Raw genomic sequence first — 21,372 nt, 5'->3', positions numbered from 1 at the left:
GCCGGGCACGCCATCACCTCCAGCCACCGCCCTGCTGCTATTCGTGGAAGACGCCACCACTGTCGGCCTCATCATCTTCCACGTCGACGAGCACCGGCGTCCCTTGCACCGAGCTGCCGTCGATGTCTGTACGCCGAGCAGCTCCGAGCTCCAGCACCACCGTCACATCTTCCTCACCTCGAGCCGCCTGACCCGGAGCCGTCGCGTCATGGGAGCCCCGTCGGCACTGCAATCCACCCCGGCATCGCAACGCCACCGCACTCGTCGCGTCCACCTCGGAGCCAACCACGCGGACGCTTGACATCCCCGACCACCTCGACGCCGTGCCATGATGTCGAGCCTCCACTGACCTCGCCACGCCACCCTGCTCCAATCCTGAGACGTCGAGCCCATGACCCCAAGCCAGCCCTGCGATGGTGTCTGAGACGTCGGGTATGGGAGCAAGTCACGTCGTAACTCCTCTGTGACAGCAATGGCAACGAAGGAACGGAAAATCTAAAACTGATGGCAACGAAGGGAACATATAATTTTGAACGGCAATGAAGGGATTGTTATAGTTTTCGATGGCAATGAAGGAATTTTCTCCTGAATCAATTGCTTGGCTGCTCTACCGCCGATAGCCGGAGTCTTCCATGCCTTTTTCTTGCCGGCCGCCGGCTGACATCGCCAATCCGGCTGTTTTTTTTTTCCTTAACCCTCGAGCACAAGCTGTAGTATACGAACTCATGCACTGACTCACACCGCATACTTTCTCCGTGCTAAAAATGAATGTCATATTTATTTAGCTGATAAGCCATGGCTGAAAGTGTTGTTGATCGATTTGTTATAAGAGAAAAATATTGTTCGTTGACTCAAAAAGTACGGAACAGAACGGAAATCGTTATGGACAAGGTTTAGGTCAAGCATTGAGAATATAAATCATGAATAACTTTTAAATGGTTGAGTTTTGAAACGTGAAAACCATATGTATATATTTGTCTTGAAAAATATTTTCATAAAAATTTACATATATCATTATTTGATAAATATTTTTATAAAAATAAATAGTCAAATGTATGCTTTAAAGACCATGTCGCTGTCTAAAACGACTTTATTTTTTAAGTACGAAGAAAGTACACCATATCACACGTATGCGCGCGCGCACGCCTCCTAACGCACTATATTAGGTCTAACATAACACGGCGGAAAGATGCAACAATATTCACGCCACATTCGCGCGAGGTAACTGGAATTACCGGCGAACAAACCGTCCGAGCTAGCGCTCGGTCTCCCCCAATCCGGCTGCTTGGCGCAACGTGCCCTGGACGCTCGCCCCAAGCTGGGCCACCTGGGCCACCGAATGCATGGGCTCTGGGCTGTCGTCGGCTCAAATCTTGTGAACGCAGTATGATTAGAGATGGCACAATGGGCTCCAACCCTGACATGGTAATCAATAATCTTTAAATTATGATTTCATGTTAGCACCAATCTCTAAGTTCTGATGTGAAGAAAATAATTGTATATATGGGTATTTATTCCATTGAATATCAGAGACATCCAACAGATGGTGACAACATAATATGACACGATCTTCGAAATTACACTTTGACCATCTATTTATTTTATTTTATATTATTTATTATAAGCTTATGATTTTGGATAGTAGATTCAATTACAAATCTAACCATATCAGATTTGTGTTATAATAATTAAAAAATATTAGTCAAATTATTGGTCAAAGATTTTAAAGTTTAAATCTTAATATACGTGCGCGTCTTATAAAAGAGAAGGTAGTATACATCTAATCTCTTTGATCGCACGTTTTTAGGCTCCCATGCATTTAGGCTGAAGCTCCGCTGCAGATTGGTGGGAGAAAATGGGTTTTATGAACAAACCCTTAGAGCACGTTCGGTTCCTTGGAATCACCCTCTGGAACTAATCCTGTTAGGAGTGTTTCAGTAATTTATATGGCTAATTCTCACCGGGATTGATTCCTGTCAGGAATAGCCCTAAACGAGCGAGCCCGTAATAGTCACTGCGGAGTACATGGGCGGGCGGCCTGTCCGAAAGAAAGGACGTACTATGAATCAACGGAATAGCACCGTCATCTCCATCCCAGGATCTTCCGTCATTGAAGATTACCATGTTGCCGTAAGTGTACACGTGTATCAGCGTCACAGAGCGCGTTAGTTGCATGCGGTGCACGCTGCACATCCTATGCTCTTATAAAGCTAAACCTCACTAGAAGTTTCTCTCAACATGTAAGCTATTCACATCAACAATTCACTAGAACTTGTAATTATAGCCAACTAATACATGTAATTATGATAGTTATCTCTTCATCCACTGACATGTATTTAGATGTCCACATTGGTGTGTCAAACCATTCACCAAAATTAATTTAAGATAGTTTTATTCATGTAACTATAAATATAAATAGTCTAATTTCCTTTTGTTGCTGCGGGGTATTCTCCTAGTTTTACTATAATGCAGTACGTATATACGCAGGTACGATGCATGTACTTCATGCGGGTTCCACTTCCACCAATGGTGCGAATCGAGGCTGAGGTGTTTTGCTTGCCAGTTTGACGGCTTGACGCCATGCCCCGTGAACCACATGAGCACAGAGAGCACGGCACTTGTGGTGAAGCTCGATGGCCTTGCCCTGGTTCGGTTCCTCCGCCCCCAGGAGGACGACGGAGCGACGCCGATGCTCCACCGGGTGGTCCGACTACGCCCGGAACGAACCGTTTCAACAAGCACGAAAGCGGTTGTGACCGGAATTCAAATGGCATCATATCGAGCGAGCGCAAATGATAGGTGACCAAGGAGCATTCAAGTAGTGTGGACCACACAGTTTCAGAGAAAAAGGCTGGCGACGAAATCGCCGACCGGATCTTGCGACCGGGGACCGGGCAGACTGACCGACGACGCGACGCTGGTGATAGGACCAGCCTGAGCGCGTGTTTAGCTGGGTGAAAGTTGAAAATTTGGCTACCGTAGCACTTTCGTTTTATTTAGCAAATAGTGTTCAATTATGGACTAATTAGATTCAAAACATTCGTCTCGCAATTTCCAACCAAACTGTGCAATTAGTTTTTTTTCGTCTACATTTAATGCTCAATACATGTATCGTAAGATTCGATGTGATGGCTACTGTAACACTTTTTTAGAATTTAGGGTGGAAGCTAAACACGCGCTGAAGAGCAAAGACGAACGTTGGCCGCCGGCCCGGCATGGCTTTAACTGCTGCCTGCTTCACAAAAGTAGTACCATCCTGCTCCTTGTACGTGCCGAAGCTGATCGAGTGATCGGCGGCAATAAAAGCCGTCGGCCATGGACGTGAACCGCGATCGAGGTACCGCCCGGCCGCCCGGCCGTGCCCACAGCACACGCCGTACGCCTCGTACCCTGACGACCTGTGACCTGTGGGGAGCGGCAGCCGGAAGCAGCTCATCTCTGGAAAAGCCATTCCCTCCCTAGACGCGACGGCCGGCCACGCGAGGCTGGACGGGCAACCAAACCGCTTGAGCTTGACCAAGCGTTGTACTACATTTTTAGCCATCCCGCTTTTATTTTTCTGATTTCGACAAGGCCACCGCACGGTCACACGGTTATATTTAGCGAGTGCATGCTTCTGCAGTTCTGCATGTCCTGGCGCCGCTTGCTCCTTCACCGTCCGCGAGGGGGGACATCACCGTGCGTTCAGCCACCGCCACCGCCACCGCCACCGCCGCGCCGCACACGGCGGACACGAGGGTCCTCTGTGACCATCGTAGGCTGCGATGATGGCGCCGGCCTAGGATAGTAGAAAAGTGAAAAAAAAGAAAACACCCTGCCTCCGTCTCGATTTTTTTTTTACCTTTCTGTTTTCCAGCCAATTGAAGGGAGGCAGGAACCACCAGCCACCATCTCCTGCCCCGCTCCGCCCCTTCCATTCCCTCTCCTCCTCCTCCTCCTCTTCTCTTCCCTCGCGCGAAGGAGAGGAGGAGGAAGCGCCTCTCCGGCACATTGCCCTCTAGCTTCTGTCAAACAACGAACCACCGCCGCCGTCTTGCCGGAGGTAACGAACGACCTCTCCTCCTGCCTTCGACCAACATCGAGAGCAAATGGACGCTGCATTTTACATTCTCTGTTCGTTTGGTTTTACTTGCGACGCACGGGGCATTTCCGTCTCCCATGCGAGCGTGCGCGCGCGCGCGTCGTTTTCAAGGATAGCGACGCGACGCACAAGCGACCGCGCGCGCTGACTGCGGGCGGTGGCGCACCCCTTTCGGCCCAGCACCCACCGCAGCCTCCGCGCGGCGAGGCCGGCCGAGGGGCCAAAACCGACCTGGCGCCTACCGCACTCTTTCACGGGTCACTGCTCGACGGCGGGCCTCTACCCGCGCCACCAGGCGCTTTTGCTGCTGCATTTTGCACCCGATGCGCACGAACACGGCGCTGTTTTGGTTGTGCGTGCGTTGTTTTGTGATGCATGTGAGCGTCGGGTGATGGGTTGGTTTCTTGTTTCTTTTCGTGTTGGATCAGTAGCAAGCAAAGCACACGCGGGCCGGAGCAATGGCTGGCGAGGAGCGCATCCTGGTGTCGGTGCGGCTGCGGCCGGTGAACGCGCGGGAGGCGGAGCGCGGCGACGGCTCCGACTGGGAGTGCACCGGCCCGACCTCGCTCATGTTCCGCGGCAACATCCCCGAGCGCGCCATGTTCCCCGCCTCCTACACCTACGGTGAGAAATGCATGCATGCACCCTTTCTCGCTCTGCTGCGTCGCTCGCGTTCAATCACAATTCACATTGCTTTCCTTTGTCCTCCGCTTCAGACAGGGTGTTCAACCCGGAGTGCAGCACGCGCCAGGTGTACGAGGAAGGGGCCAAGCAGGTGGCCCTATCGGTGCTCAGCGGCATCAACTGTACCTACGCTTTGCAGAAGCAATACCAATTATATATTTCACGACATTGAAATGCAATTATTCTTACACAAATTTTTTTCTCTGAATCTCTTCATGGCAGCAAGCATATTTGCGTACGGTCAGACGAGCAGCGGGAAGACATACACGATGGTCGGCATCACGGAGCGCAGCATGTCAGACATCTACGACTACATTGACAAGGTTGAGTGATGGCTGTAGAACTATCGGTCCATCAGATGTCTGAATCATGCAGCACTTTTCTGTTTTGCTGTGATTTCCCATTCAACTCCAACGTTCTGTCCTGGTCTCCTGCAGCATCCTGAGAGGGAGTACGTCCTGAAATTTTCAGCGATGGAGATATACAATGAAGCCGTGAGGGATCTCTTAAGCCCGGACGCAACACAGCTAAGGCTCCTTGATGATCCGGAGGTGAACTGTTCTTGACGGTTACCTGAAATTGAAACAATGCAAATTTCTTACGTGCCTCTACAACTCATATTTATCCATATGTGTGCCATTCTTGACTCGATCAGAAAGGAACTGTAGTAGAGAAACTCACCGAGGAAACTCTCAGGGACAAAGGCCATCTCCTGGAGCTCCTTGCAGTGTGTGAAGGTGTTAACCAAAGTTTCTTTTCTTTCCGTTCAAAGAAACAAGATTAATAGAAGCATCCCGTTGGGTTACTTCTAGTGCACTAATCCTTTCGGTTTCTGGGACAGCTCAAAGACAGATGGGGGAAACTGCTATGAATGAAACAAGCTCCAGATCTCATCAGATACTCAGACTGGTTGGCCCTTATGCAGAACTGAATGATGTGCAAATGTTTTAGCAGGAATTACTTTTTGTTCTAAAAAACATGTGTAAGTTGCAGACGATCGAGAGCTCGGCAAAGCAGTTCATGGGACGAGGCAACTCGAGCACCCTTCTGGCTTGTGTTGTATGGATCTCTATTATGCTGTATTTTCTTATCACATCTTAAAGTATAGCACATTGTTCCATGTATTGCCCTCTGAGGTTTTCATTGTTTTCCATCTGGGCAGAATTTTGTTGACTTAGCAGGAAGCGAGCGCGCCTCTCAGACACAATCAGCTGGTATGAGGCTGAAGGAAGGCAGCCACATTAACAGAAGCCTGCTTACATTGGGAAAGGTCATTCGCCAACTCAGGTCCGTTAAGGTGCTCTAGTCATCTGTCTTTAGCAGAGAAAACTACAATTCCAATCATATTAGTGCTAGTTTTGCAATTTGTCTTGCACCAAATGCCCTTCAACATTGTAACTGTTGAACGCCTGAATCTGGACAACTCATTCCTGATGCAGCAAGGGAAGAAATGGGCATATCCCTTACAGAGATTCAAAGCTCACTCGTATATTGCAGTCATCTTTAGGCGGCAATGCGAGAACTGCTATTATTTGCACAATGAGCCCAGCGCACTGCCATATCGAGCAATCCAGGAACACGCTTTTGTTTGCAAACTGTGCTAAAAATGTAGCTACTGATGCAAAGGTCAACGTGGTGATGTCAGATAAGGTGTTAGTGAAACATCTTCAGAGAGAAATTGCAAGGCTAGAGAATGAGCTGAAGTTTCCTGGATCAGCCTCTTGTAGCAATCATGCTGAGGCTTTGAGAGAAAAAGATGAGCTCATCAAACAGGTGTTTTTACTCTTAACAAGTCCTTCGCTTTTTGTGTCTGCATTCATGACATTGTGTTGCTATATTCTTTGTTCATTTTCAACAACGTATGCTGTTCTGCGAATGAAAAAAAAAAATTGTTATGGACTTTCAGCTGGAAGAGCACTTGAAGGAATTGATGGAGCAGAAAGACACCGTTCAATCTCAACTTGATAATTTTCGCAGAGTTGCAAGTGATGGCAATTTCAATGACCATGCAACAAGGCAATGGGTATCTATTCTCTTGTTACTATACTCTGTTATAAAACCATGCAGTGATCTTCTTAATGACATACTAATTGGCCTCCTTCTGACAGGATCAACGGAATAGGTCTTCAGAGTCCCTTCCACGTAATGTGTCTGAAGACGCACTTTCTTCTTCTGATACTCATGATGCTCTTTATGAAGAACAAGATGATCTGGGCTCAAAAGCGTTTGATGCGTCACATGTCTCTAGCGGTCATCATCATGACCCAGAGCTTCCCAAAACAACAACAGAACCGTATCAACAAACAGTGGATGAACAGCCAATGTCTAGCTTGCATCAACCAAGAAACCACATTTCTGATAGCATACAGATATATCAACCAAATCGGGAGGCTTCTCCGGAGGTCTCTGAGGAGCATTGCAAGGAAGTCCAGTGCATCCAAACGAATGAGCTTAGGGGGAGTCAATTATTCTTTCTTGCTGATCGATCTCATGCTGGCACAAACATCGATGAAGAAAAGCATGGTGAAAACATAACAGACACATCAGACAGTGCCATCAAACTGTACACATGTGATTCTGAGCCATCTTCTGATACTGAAAAAACAGATACTGATGAATCTTTGGCACTGAAGAGGTGTGTGATAAGCTCCAGGGACAGTGTACTAACTAGAAGCAGAAGTTGCAGAGCTAGCTTCATGGTCATTCCAAATAGTTGGTTTGATGGTTCAGTGGATATGAGAATGACACCACCAGGTGACATTTTCAAATATGCTCACAGAAGGCCAGAGAAGGTTAGGAGGAGTCTGTATCCTGAAAATGGTCATTGCCAAAATGATCTTACATTAGACTGCCCTGTGGTCTCTGGAAGAGTTGCATCTGACACAGTTATAGACAAGAATACTTGCAATGAAGATGAAGGCGCCATCAGTAACATCAGCTGCATCACAAAAGTGAAAGAGGAGTCAGAAGAGTGTTGTACATCCCAACTAGAGGGCAATCAGGTACAAGTAGCTTCCTTATAGAAGTGGTCTCTCCATCGGTTCTGCTTGTGACACCTAGTTAGTTTAAGACCTCAAAATTTTCATTACACAAGCAATAAATGATATTTACATGTAGATAAACGATTAAACGCAAATGATTTTCCTAATATCCCAACATTTTCAGCTCATCAAGCTGATTTTGATGTCTGCATATATTTTTTAAGAAGGATGACGTTACTGAAGAAATTTCAGACATGAAACATGCCAAAGATGTTGACAGAGATATATCGGTGACCACTGTTGACTCTCCTTCACGGTGGACTATTAACTTTGAGAAAAAACAGAAGGAAATCATTGATTTATGGCATGAATGCAATGTCTCTATAGTACACAGAACATATTTCTTCCTCCTCTTCAAGGGGGACAAAGCAGACAATATTTACTTGGGAGTGGAGCACAGGAGATTGTCCTTCATTAAAAGTTCTTTCAGTGCCGGGTGTGAGCCTAATGCTACTGTTACATCAAGGTAAGTTTTGTCACAGTTCATATGTATTCCTTAATAAGTTACTCAAATCGACAAATTTTCAGCTCTTTCTGTGAAAACGAATTGAGTGCATCCTTGTTATTGCCAGCTTGAGAAATCTTCGGCATGAAAGAGACATGCTCTACAAGCAAATGCTGAGGAGACTCAATCTTCCGGAAAGAGAGAGCCTTTACAGCAAATGGGGGATCGATCTGAATTCCAAACAGCGAAGGCTGCAGCTATCGCGTCGCATCTGGACACAGACTGACATGGAACATGTGAAGGAAAGTGCCGCTCTTGTCACAAAACTGGTAGAACATCTGGAGAAGGGGCAGGCTATCAAGGAGATGTTTGGGTTGAGCTTCACACTGAACCCACGAGCTGATCAAAGAACGTTCAGCTGGGTTAGTGCTCACTCCTAAACTAAGCATTGTGACAATGACGATTATGATGGTTGATGGCTGGATGAGACGACAACAATGGCATAATGGTAAATGATGAATACATGGTAGAGGAGATCTCTTGTCGGATCTGAACTCATCCCAGCATTGGTTTTCACTAATGCCCGATATATTTCGTATCACTTGTAATGCAGGTGTACATGTGATGGATTTTGCATTGCGGTACTGTCAAAATGAACCGACATGAGAAACCAACCCTTTGCACCTAACTGTATGATGTATTGCTATTCTGAATTTTTTTGCATCGAATGTATATCTAATCTACTTGATTCTTTGCTAAGGTAGATCAGATGCTATGAAAATGCCAGCGTTTATTGTTGTTGTTGTTGTAAGCTCATTCCCTTCCTTTCTCTTTGTAAGAGGCGCATCATGCTAATATATGACCAAACTAACTCAAAAAACTTCGATTATGATTAAACGGGGAATATTCTGCGTGTTTTAACCCCATTCAGAAACTAGATTCAAACACTTCTATATGACTCAAAAGACATCTTTTACATATGAATCCTGCCTCCAAAAGCTGGCCAGGTAGCGTGGCCACGTCGTGTGCTTTTTGAGGCCGTTCGATCGGGCGCGCGGACAGCCCAGATCAGGCGAGCCGCGGTCATTTTTCTAAAAAAAACCTTTCTATTTTTCGAAAATCAACCCGCGCTCCATAGACCGTATATTTTTGCAAAAAAAAAAACACCTCGCCCCTCCCTCCCTCCCTCTCTCTCCCGAGGCGGCGGCGGACGCAGGGCGACGACGTCCCACGGGCGGCGCGCCGGCAAGAGCGGGCCCCGGTGGCCCTCGTCCCTCACCCGCACGCGGCGGTGGCCCTCTTGCGCCCCCTTCCCTCCACCGACTGCGGCACCCACCTCCTTCCCCCAGGCGGCGGCGCCCCTCCCCTCATCAGCGCTCCCTCCGTCCCGGTGAGCAGGCTGGATGGGGATGTGCACGGCGATAGTGGCGGCGGTACTTCCTCGCCTCTGCATCCCCGACCCACCGACGACCCTCCACCCTCTCTCCCCTCACCTCCCCCACCTCGCCCTAGATCCAGATCGGCGGTGGACCCTTCCTCCATGGCCGCCTCGCGGCACGGTGGGCGGCCACTCGCGTGGCCCCAGTGTCAGCGCGGCTAGATGCACGGGCAAGGCGGACCTAGAGGCGGCGCGGCCAGATCCCTAAGCACGGTAGCCCCTGGCGGATGTGGTGGCGCGGGGTGCAGAGGCGAAGTCAGGCAGGCGGTGGTGGCGCATCTGTGCAGCGAGCGATGCACGTGTTGTGCCTGCACAGGCCGGTGGCGGCCGGGTGGGCGCATGATGGCAGTGGGAGGCGCGGGTCCGGGGGCTGGTGGCCGTAGACTTCCCGGAATCCTACAATCTGTTCCTCATCGGCTATGACTTCATTGTAAGAGCTCCATGCGAAGATCCTGTTGTCGCTCTATGGCCACTAGCTCACAGCCCACTGCATACGATTTGTTCGTTGAAATGCCTAGCTAGAAATCTAGAATATAGGTATTGACTTTGACACTATCTGACTAATTTGTGCACAGATTGCAGGAACTGATTCTACATTGGTGATTGGCTGAGATTTCAAAAAGTTACTTTTTTCTACATTAGAGGAACCAGGCAGGTCCTGTGTTGTTTTAATTTATTCCAGGTCCGAAGCTAACCTCCACAAGACTATCCTGAGATATTCTGTACTGTCATACTTTGCATCATGTTGTTATCAGTTTGTAACTAATTAACATTGCAATTTTGATGGATCTTTAATCTCAGGTACAGATATCAATCATTTTGAACAACCATGTAGCCACTGACTGCTCTATATGTTGAGAAAGGGTCGAGACAAGCTGATCTGCAGCAAGAAACAGATGAGTATTGATGCCAACAAATATTTCCAACTGAAAATTGAATTAGCAGTTTTCATGCTAATCTGTGCATGTCATATATGAGACAAGACGACCTACAGTGAGGAACAAGTGAGCATTTATGCCATCAAATACATACAACTCAAATTCAATTAAACTTCTCATGTTTATTTGAGACTATGAAAGATTCTCAAGTTACACATAATAAAAAAATTATGTACATTTTATTTTGCCTTATTAGTCTTAGTACATCAAACACTTGTACCCACACTGCAATCAATATATGATGATGTATACTTTATCATAGATAGAAAGGGTCAACTTGTTTTGATTGCAGCAAAGCATTCTGTTCAATCAAACATACTTTTCAATTTTCATACTAAAAACATATATTTTCTCCAACTATATTTTTATTATCAAACATTGTTCATACTATTGTTTGATGTAGAGGTTTCAAACTGCTCCTTATTTGATTTGTTAAAATATTGTGAGCAGGATATTGGTAGCTTACTTGGAATCTTTATCCAGGAATCTTCCTACGTATAGAGAGAGATATGCAAAATGCACATATCATTAGCTTTGCTGCTGTCATTGAAAATCAAAAGGAACAACAACAATAATAGTTGTATATCGTATGGGAGTTTCTTTTTTTTTTTTCTAGCTTCTCTATTGTGTTTCCTGCCACGTTAAACACTTGCTGATGCTTAGGATTATTTCAGAATTGGAAATGCCTGAAAATAATGTTTTCGGTGATCTGAGTTTCTTATGAGTTTTTCAAATCTTGCTAAATGTATTTGGGCATCTCTTTAATTCTATTATGCTGTCTGAAATTATGGCTTATCTATCTGCCAGGGATGAACCAGGATGGATTCATTTACTGCAGATCACACTGCCCATGGGCTATCCTAAAAGTCCTATTTCAATCTCTACAGTTAGTCTCAATCCTGATATTTCCATAAAGTATGCCTGTTTTATTATATTTTGCAATTGCATGAAATTTTAGAACCATGGCCATATAATCGAACTTGTCTCATTTACATGGCATACCATATCTTCTAAAATACAGTGGTAAAAAACCTCAAGACCGAATGATGTTTTTTGCCAATTCCAAGAGGTAGGTGAGCTTCTTTTTTATTGCTTCAACGATATGGTTGTCCAATTCATGGCGACGGAGCAGGCTACGACAACGACCTGCGACTATGGAAACCAATTAAGTAAAATTTTAGGACTTCATCCATTCAATTGCAGGATTATGTCCCATCCTGATTTGGAGCATTGGAGTGGATGAAGTCTTTTGTATCAAACCATCTTCCTTCTACTAATCTTTTACATATGAATCCTGCCTCCAAAAGCTGGCCAGGCAGCGTGGCCATGTCGCGTGCTTTTCGAGGCCGTTCGATCGGGCGCGTGGACGGCCCAGATCGGGTGAGCCGCGGTCATTTTTCTAAAAACCTCTTCTATTTTTTGAAAATCAACCCGCAATCCAGAGGCCCTCTCAGAGCGTGTTTAGTTCCCCAAAGTTGCATATTTGGGCTACTGTAGCACTTTCGCTTTTATTTGGGCGAGTGTATATTTGGCACCTATATTCTTATTGTCACTGGCCTAATCGAAAAGGAAGACGCGGCAAAGCCGCGCCCGCGTTTCTAGTTTATAACTCATTTCAAGAGGGCTTCAAACATGATTTTGAAAAAAAAACACTTTCACCTTGATGTGAAAAGGGGAGAAATCTATTTTTTGCCATCAATCTATCGCTAGAGTCTGATTTTGACTGTTGAACTTGAAAAACAGAAATCTTTAGCCACCCGACTATTAAAATCATACAGTTTGATGGTTTTAATAGTTCAATGACCAAAGATTTCTAGCTAGGTTTCGAGTTTAATAGTCGAACTCAGACTCTCAAGCGAAAGTTGAATAGTCAAAAATAGACTAATCCCTACATTCAAATACATTGACTCCATCACATTCACGCGACGACGAGGGAACGAGGAAAGTGGGCGAGTATCGACGAGCCGTCGTGAGTCAGTGACTCGGAATCAGATCCTCTAAAGTCGACCAAAATGACTTGTCTCTGCAGTCGACGTGCATCTGGCCACTCAATCCCTATCGAACGGTGTAGCGAGAAATATCTGCTGTCCCACTCGGCTTGCTGGGCCGACCCAATTCAGCACGACGCACGTAAGAGATGTGGCTGCGGTAATTTTTCTGGCGCGAAGCTTCAATACTTTGGCGCCCGACTCATGTTTTTGGCGTGAGCAGTGTAGGTCATGCAGCGGCGACCGCTGTTCGCTGGTGCTCTCCAGACTGAACTAGTGCCAAAATCTTTACACTCATGTCATCTATTGCTGTGTACTTAAACCATAGTTATTGGGACCGGACCGGAGATCGAACCGACGAGGCCGTCGGTTCACCGGTCCAACCGTTTCGAACCGATTGAACCGCCGGTTCAATTGTTTTGGACCGGACAAATCGAACCGGTCATAAATAGTTTGAACCGGTGTATATATATATATATATATATATATGTATAATTATATATGCTATAATTAATAATTGACGGATGACAAACAACATAAATTTAATTGCACAACTATAAGGTTCATACATATGTATATATAGAATGACATGTTCATAATTCAAAACATCAAGTGCTTGATGACAATAACATAACTTTCGTCTTCATATATAGTCCATACTTCATACATCATAGAAATACAGAAAATATAGAATCACGGCTGAAAGGTCCTAATGGCTAGAGTGGGGGTGAATAGCCTAATAAAAATTTCTACAATAACACTTAACAAAATGGTTAGACAATTATGAGGCGAAGCAAGTGTTGCGCTAGCCTACTCAAAATGCAAGCCACCTACCACAGTTCTAGTTTAGATAGTATCGATTCACACAAGAGGTATGACACTATCCTATGTTAGTGTGCTCTCAAAGGCTAACTAAAGAGCCACACCAACCAAGCAAGCAAGCTCTCACAACTAGTTACACTAAAGAGCTTGTCAACTAGTTTGCAATAATGTAAAGAGAGCGATCAAGATAGTTATACTGCCGTGTAGAGGAGTGAACCAATCAATCATAAGGATGAATAACAATGAAGATCAACCACCTCGGAATCAAAGGATGAACACAATGATTTTTACCGAGGTTCACTTGCTTGCCGGCAAGCTACTTCTCGTTGTGGCGATTCACTCACTTGGAGGTTCACGCGCTAATTGGCTTCACACGCCAAACCCTCAGTAGGGTGCCACACAACCAACACAAGATGATGATCACACAAGCCACGAGCAATCCACTAGAGTACCTTTTGACACTCCGCCGGGGAAAGGTCAAGAACCCCTCACAATCACCACGATCAGAGCCAAAGACAATCACCACTCTCCGCTCAACGATCCTCGCTGCTCCAAGCCGTCTAGGTGGCGGCAACCACCAAGAGTAACAAGCGAAATCCACAGCGAAACACGAACACTAAGTGCCTCTAGATGCAATCACTCAAGCAATGCACTTGGATTCACTCCCAATCTCACTATGATGATAAATCAATGATGGAGATGAGTGAGAGGACTTTGGCTAGGCTCACAAGGTTGCTATGTCAATGAAAATGGCCAAAGATATGAGCCACAGCCGGCCATAGGGCTTAAATAGAAGCCCTCACGAAATAGAGCCGTTGTACTCCTTCACTAGGCACACTGCGCTCTGACTGGACGCTCCGGTCCATTTGACCGGACGCCAGTCCTCAGCGTCCGGTCCACTGATGGACGCCACGTGTCACCAGCTTCAAACGCTGTTCGTCAGATTTCAACGGCTATGAAGCTGACTGGACGTTCCGGCAAAACTAACCGGACGCTGGAGCCTCAGCGTTCGGTCGAGTACAGTAAGGGTCAAAAACCGATTTTCCTTGACCGGACATGTCCGGTCCACCTCGACCGGACACAACTTAGCGTCCGGTGGTAAACCCTAGCCACTGTACTGCCAGTCAGCGCGACCAGACGCAGGCAGTCAGCGTCCGGTGCTTTTGGATCCAGCGTCCGGTCACTTGACCGACGCTGGCATCTCCTATATTTTCACTTCTAACTTCTTCACCCTTGCTCCAATGTGCCAACCACCAAGTGTATCACCTTGTGCACATGTGTTAGCATATTTTTACAAATATTTTCAAGGGTGTTAGCATTCCACTAGATTCTAAATGCATATGCAATGAGTTAGAGCATCTAGTGGCACTTTGATAACCGCATTCCGATACGAGTTTTACTCCTCTTAATAGTACGGCTATCAAACCTAAATGTGATCACACTCTCTAAGTGTCTTGATCACCAAAACAAAATAGCTCTTACACATTATACCTTTGCCTTGAGCTTTTTATTTTTCTCTTTCTTCTTTTTAAGTTTAAGCCCTTGATCATCGCCATGTCATCACCATTGTCATGTCATAATCTTCATTGACTTCTCCACTTGAAGTGTGCTACCTATCTCATGATCACTTGATAAACTAGGTTAGCACTTAGGGTTTCATCAATTCACCAAAACCAAATTAGAGATTTCAATCTCCCCTTTTTGGTAATTGATGACAACCCTTATATAAAGATATGAATTAAAATTCAATTGAATCCATATTGCTTGCCCAAGCATATTTATCAATTGTAAAAGGATATGGACAAGTTTCATGAACCCAAATGGTAGCAATTGCTCCCCCTTCATGTGTGCTAAGAGTTTGGATTAGCTTGCACATATGCTTAGATGGAAAATATAGGAGTCAATGTCTACCAAATGATGCTAAGGTATAAGAGATGGACCTTTGAAGCGTGATACTAATCGGAGTGCACCAATATACCATCCTTAGCATCATGGTTAGCTTAATATCACTTGGAAACATACTTTGAAAGATACGACTTGTAAAGACTTATTTGAAAATGAAAATTATTTAGTAATTTCATTTCATTATTCAATCTTACAACTAACATTCATCACACAAGCATGGATCTTACTTGTGTGCTCAAAATTTTAGTTGATCCCTTTCCTTTTTCATATCTCTCCCCCTATGTCATATATCAAGATATCTATGTTTCTTTTCTATGTTTCTTTTCCCTTTTTCACTATCTTTGTTTCTCTCCCTATCTTTGTTTCTCTCTCTATCTTTGTTTCTCTCTCCCTTATCTTTGTTTCTCTCCCCCTTATCTTTGTTTCTCTCCCCCTTTGTCATCAATGACCACAAAGGTTCTAAATATAGATAGTATTACTTGTAGGGTCGAGATTATCAATGTCAATCAATGGGGCGAGGATCATTTTCCTAAATTTGGTTCAAACTAGAATATATGCCAAAGATATTTAACTCGGTTTGATCCAAGGATAAGTTTCTTCACACCTCCAAATAAGAGTTATCTTGTACCATGTTGAGTTAAACACTTAGAGCTTATTTTCTAGATCAAACACTAGGTTTATAAGCCCATAAACATGTTATATGCTATCACTAGATCAAATCAAGCATAGAAGCAATTGTGATACCATATAAACATCAAATTCATTTGATTTCCATGAATGAGCCTAATAAAATAGAACCATTTGAAAGTCCTAATTAGATTGAAAATATGGCTAGATGCACTAAACATGTCCTTAGCAAGGATGTGTGTCATGCCAATCAACTTTTACCTTGGATTGCTCGAAGGATAGGCATGTCATATGAGTGGGGGTGCATCAACACATATTTGAGAAATCCAATATGTTCAACTCATTCCTTAGCTTGCAAAACCTTTTCTCATCCAATGGCTTGGTGAATATATCAGTAAGTTGATCTTCGGTGCCTACACTCTCAATGCAAATGTTCCCTTTTGTTGATGATCTCTTATGAAATGGTGGCGGACATCAATGTGCTTTGTTCTTGTATGTTGCACCGGATTGTTGGTTAGCTTGATTGCACTCTCATTGTCACATAGCAATATCACTTTCTTGAACTTGATTTTTTCCCACCCAAAATGACCACGACAAGGATAAGAGTAATTTTTTCCCTCCCTCAGCCAGCAAACAACCCTAAAGGACTCATTTTTACCGATGTACATCAATGCCCCTAAGTAGATAAGGTTGTCCTGAGTGCACAGAGGGGTAACTTTGGAAAAAATCAAAAACCCACTGGTTCGTATGGAACCGCCCGGTTCACCGGTTTGATGAAAAACCATCCGGTTCAACCGGTTTATAGCAGTCTGATTGCACAGACGGTCTTTGAACTGAACCGGACCAGTGTAGGCTCTGGTTCGGTCTGTTACCGGTCCGACCGTTAGTCCGGTCCAAATAACTAGGACTTAAACTAGTATTGTTCTGATTTGATTGTTTTTCCATCCTCCCTTATTGGATTGTGCTGGAATTGATCGATTGAAGGAAACCTGATATGGAAGGTTGAAGGAAGGCACCTATTTGGTTGCATCAAATTAAATTTTGCATATTTAAGATGGAAGAAAATATGTGCGTAATGTCATGGTTGTTTCTTTTTATTTATCTATTTAGGGTATATATTTTAGTTGTTCAATTTGCCGTCCAATATCATGCCATCTTTATTTGTTTTCTTGTAGGGAGGGCTTGTTTTCTAGTCTTTTACCTCAAGTTGGCATGGAGTTCACCACTATAGATGAGGCTTGGATGTTTTGGATTAGCTATGGGGGTCAGAAAGGCTTTGAGGTGAGGAAAATGTACACAAACAAAAGAAAGTTAGATGAGAAGGTTAGTTCCTGCATATATGTTTGTGCAAATGAGGGTCATAGAAAGCTAGATAAAAGAGATCATCTAACAAAGTGTCCAAGAGCTGAAACCAGAACCAACTGTCAAGTTCGCATGGGACTTATAATGGACAAGAAAAAAGAAAATTATAAAGTGACTGATCTATTTTTGGAACACAATCATACCCTTCAGCTGCCACAAACCTCACACTTGCTGGCGTCCCAAAGGAAAATTTCAGAGTTACAAGATTTTGAAATTGAGACGGCTGACGATGCAGGAATTGGGCCCAAAGCAGCTCATGAGTTGGCTTGCATCCAAGTTGGTGGCTCAGCTAATCTCAGTTACACTCTTCAAGACCACAAGAACTATTTATGGGGCAAGCGGCAATGAGAGATGGCATATGGTCAAGCAGGAAGCATGCTTATGTATTTTCAGGAAAAAATTGCTGAGAACCCATCATTTCAATATGCACTACAGATGGATCAGGAAGAACAGATTGCATACATATTCCGAGTTGATGCTAAAATACTCACTGACTATGCATATTTTGGTGATGTTGTCAGTTTTGATACTACCTTTGGTATAAACAAGGAGAGTAGGCCTTTTGGCGTATTTGTTGGGTTCAACCATTTTAGAGAAACAGTGGTTTTTGGTGCTGTTCTCATGTATGATGAGACATTTGAATCCTTCAAGTGGCTATTTGAGACCTTCCTGAGAGCCCATAATGGCAAAAAATATATATATCAGATTTCTCTAATTGTATCCATCGTAAAAGTTTCAATTGTGTTTAACTATTTGATTCTCTTTAATCTGAAGGAGCAAGAAACTATACAAGTGACGGGCGATGATGGCGCAGCAGTACAAATGTCATCTTTGTTCGAGGAAGGGATTTTTGAACAATACATGGCCATTAATACCTTTTCTGAACTATTGACGGTAATATTTCAAAGTAACAAACCTTTTCTTTAAACCATACATGGCTATGATGCTGAACTATTGTTCTTTTATTTTTAGGGATCAATGACATATGGTGTTATTGGTGAATTCTAGTAGTACAGATCATGTATGGAATATATGGCTCACCAAAAGCAATGTCATCATGTTCATATATTTTATGGTTCTATATTTCAAGTGTAATGTTCAGCAGTCTGCTAGCAGCTTTTGTGACAATGTTGTTTCAAGGTGTATGACATATTGGGTTCACTGAAAAACAGTTCAGTTGTATTTGATTATTTGGTTCTCTTTTATCTGAAGGAACTAAGAAAATATACAAGTTGCATTCCATGATGATGTAGCAGCACCAAATATGGTGTTATCGCTGACTTCTAATTGTACAGATCATGTAGTCTCTGCATCATGGAACATGGATCATCAGCCTCCTTTGAATCTTGTGCAGATATTCAGCAATAATGTCATATGCACTTGAAACTATATGTAGCCTCTGAAGTTTCAATTCCCAGCAATAGCTTTTGTGCATTGCATCGGCAATAGTATTATAGAACAATTTATAATACAATGGGAAGCTTGCTCACACTTGCACAACGACAATCTTTACAATTTCATGGCAATAGTCACAATTTACATAGGTTGCTAGCACTTGTAGAATTTACAGTAATAGGAACTCAGTTTACAATATTACTGGGAACACAGTTTATCCCCAATCAGTGACCACCAGTGTGCCTGGCCATGGAGTGGCATCGCCTGCAGCCCCGATGCCGATTGATGCGGTGGCAGGGAGGAACTTTCGGCATGGTGAGGAGCGCCGCCGATGCGACCGGCTACGGGACGATGACGATGCTCGGTGGCGCGGAGGGGAGCGCCGGCGAGATGGAGAAGCAGCTCACACGTGAGATAGAGATCCATGACAATTTTGGATCCCTCACTTTGTCTGAACTTTTCAGTGCTTGCCACATTTGCGGATTGAATATTTCCTGAAGTTAAAACAGAATGGAAATTGTCTATGACATGGTATAATTTAGAGTAGACAAGACCTTTCTCAGCACCAGGTTGTAGTGCAAGATCAAGAAAAAGTTGGATTATAATAATGAGGTAAATAACTATGCATAGAACCATAACTGATATGCAGGGTATAGCAGAACAAGACATTTTATAGCTATGTGCAGTTTGTGAAACTACATATGGATGGAGGTTTATATAATGCCCATAATAGTCATCTGAATACAGCAACTTCGTGGTGAATTTATCATAACAGTGAATTCATATTTTTTTCTGAATATGTTGAAAACACTAGTTTCTAGCATGCCATTTCATAGCGTTCATGCACTTATAAGTTTAGCCCAACAGAAACATGTAGCTGTTTCCAAATGCATCTCAGAAGACCCGCAAGCACACCAATGTCATACCACGGAGCACGGAGCTCAGCATCTTCAAGGCCGATCCAAGCAACCTCTCCTGTTGAACCGAGCGGACACGCACAGGGCAACGAGCGCCTCCACGACTCCATTCCGTATCGCGATCCCTGCATTCTTTGAACCCTCGCCGGAGCTGCACAGGCCGCGCAACTCATCAAGCAGAGAGACGAGTCCGTCGAGATCCTGCTCCGACCCGCCGCTGGCACTGTGAAAGGCCTTCAGCTTGTCCAGAACCTGCACCACCGGGCTCACCTCCGCCGCGGTGGCCTCTCCTGGCACGCGCTTAATGGTCCCTGGATGAAGCAGTGAGGGGCTAGGTGAAGATTGCAAGAGTGCAGAGAACGTCGAGGCGCGGATCTGACGAAGAGTGGTTACCGGAGAGATCGGCACGTACGTGTGCACCATGTCCATCACAGCCGCTGCAGGAGCCCCACCGCCCCGTTGCCGTCGAGGAGGTGGTACTGAAGGAAGGCCTCGCCGTCGGGCGTCTCGAACCTCCCCTTGTCCTCCCTCCACACGATGCTTTCTGTCTCCGGCGGAGGGGCCTCCATGGTCCGCTGGGCCGCGCCGCCCTCCTCCTCCTTCGCCATCACCGGGTGCTAGCCAACGGAGGCGCGACTCGCAGCAGGGGAGTCCGCAACGGCGACGGAGGGGCAACTCACGTAGGGGAACAGGGAGTCGAGTGGCTAGGCTAAAATGGGCCGGCCTGTAGGCCTATTAAATTGGTTAGGTTCATTACTTTTAGAGTCTCACAGTTGGATCTAAAACAAACGGCTGCGATGATCAACTGCAGAGTACAGTTCAGTTGGCCAACTGTAGACGATCTCGTTCCGGTGACTCATAGTCGTGTGTGGATGTTTCTCTCTCTCTCCAAATTACAAAGAACAACGCAGAGCGTCCGTGCGTCATGGTCGTGGTTGGGGGAAACCAATCAGTAGCAGGCTTCCATTGGGCCTTGCTTAATTTGTTTTGAATGGGCTTTAGTAAATTTGTCTTGGGCCTTGCAAGATGCAACCCCTCTTCCTCATTTTCACACTTCTCGTCTCCTCTACGGTCAATCGGGTGATCTGAAGGAGGCGGCGGCGGCACTCCGAGCTTTCACGATATGGCGATGCGGTTGGCACCGGCCGCCGCGTTCGTGCGGCGCCTGGTTCCGGCGCGCCCACCAGTACCCGTACTGGCGGCGGCATCTACGGCGGAGGCGGAGGCGGTGACGTGCGGGCGCGGGGACAAGAAAACCAAGCGCGGGAAGCGGTTCAAGGGCTCCTACGGCAACGCACGGCCCAAGCGGGAGAAGAAGATTGAGCGCATCAAGGACCGCGTCGAGGTGCCCCGCTCCACACCCTGGCCCCTCCCCTTCAAGCTTATCTGAGTGGGGACTCCCAGGCCCCCCTCCCCCTCGGTTCGCGAGAGTACCTAGGGTTTACTGTAACAGTTGCTGCTACTTCGCTGTTTCCAGTTAGCTGCACGCCTGCACGGGCGTGTGTTTGCTTTGTTTTTAATTGTTTCTCAATTGTGTGGTGTCAGATATGTACTGTCGAACTGCTGTGGTTCAACTTTGACCAATGCAATATCCTTTTGGATGGAAGTGAAATAATGTTTCTGTTCCATCCTTCTGTTAGTGTATGCATAATTGGAAAATAAATTGACCCTTTACTCATCAGCAGTTAATGATGTTCTCCACGCCTGTTAATAGAGTTGTTGAAGGATA

The 21,372-nt window shown here is 45.3% G+C and overlaps 3 protein-coding genes across 8 annotated transcripts; all 3 read left to right on the top strand.

Annotated features, from left to right (window-relative positions):
• Nucleotides 1-1,337: 1,337 nt before the first annotated feature.
• LOC136550049 (kinesin-like protein KIN-7J) lies at nucleotides 1,338-9,031 on the top strand. The gene is made up of 14 exons (XM_066541481.1): nucleotides 1,338-1,425; nucleotides 4,513-4,705; nucleotides 4,798-4,887; nucleotides 4,988-5,088; nucleotides 5,203-5,316; nucleotides 5,421-5,502; nucleotides 5,607-5,674; nucleotides 5,759-5,824; nucleotides 5,928-6,052; nucleotides 6,205-6,538; nucleotides 6,672-6,788; nucleotides 6,874-7,767; nucleotides 7,971-8,272; nucleotides 8,379-9,031. Exons 1-14 carry the CDS (start codon nucleotides 1,387-1,389, stop codon nucleotides 8,689-8,691), a joined length of 2,838 nt encoding a protein of 945 aa, XP_066397578.1. The 5' UTR covers nucleotides 1,338-1,386; the 3' UTR covers nucleotides 8,692-9,031.
• Nucleotides 9,032-9,427: 396 nt separating this feature from the next.
• On the top strand, nucleotides 9,428-18,500 carry LOC136550047 (uncharacterized). 6 transcript variants are annotated; one of them, XM_066541479.1, is made up of 7 exons: nucleotides 9,428-10,119; nucleotides 10,265-10,371; nucleotides 10,491-10,693; nucleotides 11,435-11,513; nucleotides 17,145-17,250; nucleotides 18,106-18,225; nucleotides 18,304-18,500. In XM_066541479.1, the coding sequence occupies exons 4-7, from the start codon at nucleotides 11,437-11,439 to the stop codon at nucleotides 18,337-18,339; spliced, it is 339 nt and encodes a 112-aa protein (XP_066397576.1). In that variant the 5' UTR covers nucleotides 9,428-10,119; nucleotides 10,265-10,371; nucleotides 10,491-10,693; nucleotides 11,435-11,436; the 3' UTR covers nucleotides 18,340-18,500. The 6 variants fall into 6 exon arrangements, 2 of the variants coding, with proteins under 2 accessions (XP_066397576.1, XP_066397577.1); XM_066541480.1 differs by having other exon boundaries at nucleotides 11,435-11,542; XR_010782153.1 differs by lacking the exon at nucleotides 17,145-17,250.
• A 2,180-nt stretch (nucleotides 18,501-20,680) lies between these two features.
• LOC136552170 (small ribosomal subunit protein bTHXm-like) lies at nucleotides 20,681-21,269 on the top strand. The gene has a single exon (XM_066543702.1). It carries the CDS (start codon nucleotides 20,767-20,769, stop codon nucleotides 21,031-21,033), a length of 267 nt encoding a protein of 88 aa, XP_066399799.1. The 5' UTR covers nucleotides 20,681-20,766; the 3' UTR covers nucleotides 21,034-21,269.
• Nucleotides 21,270-21,372: the final 103 nt, after the last annotated feature.

This window comes from Miscanthus floridulus, chromosome 4 (assembly GCF_019320115.1).
Source record: "Miscanthus floridulus cultivar M001 chromosome 4, ASM1932011v1, whole genome shotgun sequence".
NCBI classification, from domain to species: domain Eukaryota; kingdom Viridiplantae; phylum Streptophyta; class Magnoliopsida; order Poales; family Poaceae; genus Miscanthus; species Miscanthus floridulus.
This window is presented reverse-complemented; position numbering and strand designations above follow the sequence as displayed.

What these genes read in the sequence shown, in the direction of transcription:
- LOC136550047 (XM_066541479.1), top strand. Translation starts at nt 11,437, where the DNA reads ATGAACCAGGATGGATTCATTTACTGCAGATCACACTGCCCATGGGCT. An exon ending in GGGGTCAGAAAGGCTTTGAG is followed by an intron (nt 17,251 to 18,105) that starts GTGAGGAAAATG and finishes TTTAATCTGAAG; the next exon opens with GAGCAAGAAACTATACAAGT. An exon ending in CCTTTTCTGAACTATTGACG is followed by an intron (nt 18,226 to 18,303) that starts GTAATATTTCAA and finishes TTTTATTTTTAG; the next exon opens with GGATCAATGACATATGGTGT.
- LOC136550049 (XM_066541481.1), top strand. Translation starts at nt 1,387, where the DNA reads ATGATTAGAGATGGCACAATGGGCTCCAACCCTGACATG. An exon ending in TGGGCTCCAACCCTGACATG is followed by an intron (nt 1,426 to 4,512) that starts GTAATCAATAAT and finishes TTGGATCAGTAG; the next exon opens with CAAGCAAAGCACACGCGGGC. An exon ending in CCCCGCCTCCTACACCTACG is followed by an intron (nt 4,706 to 4,797) that starts GTGAGAAATGCA and finishes CCTCCGCTTCAG; the next exon opens with ACAGGGTGTTCAACCCGGAG.
- LOC136552170 (XM_066543702.1), top strand. Translation starts at nt 20,767, where the DNA reads ATGGCGATGCGGTTGGCACCGGCCGCCGCGTTCGTGCGGCGCCTGGTT.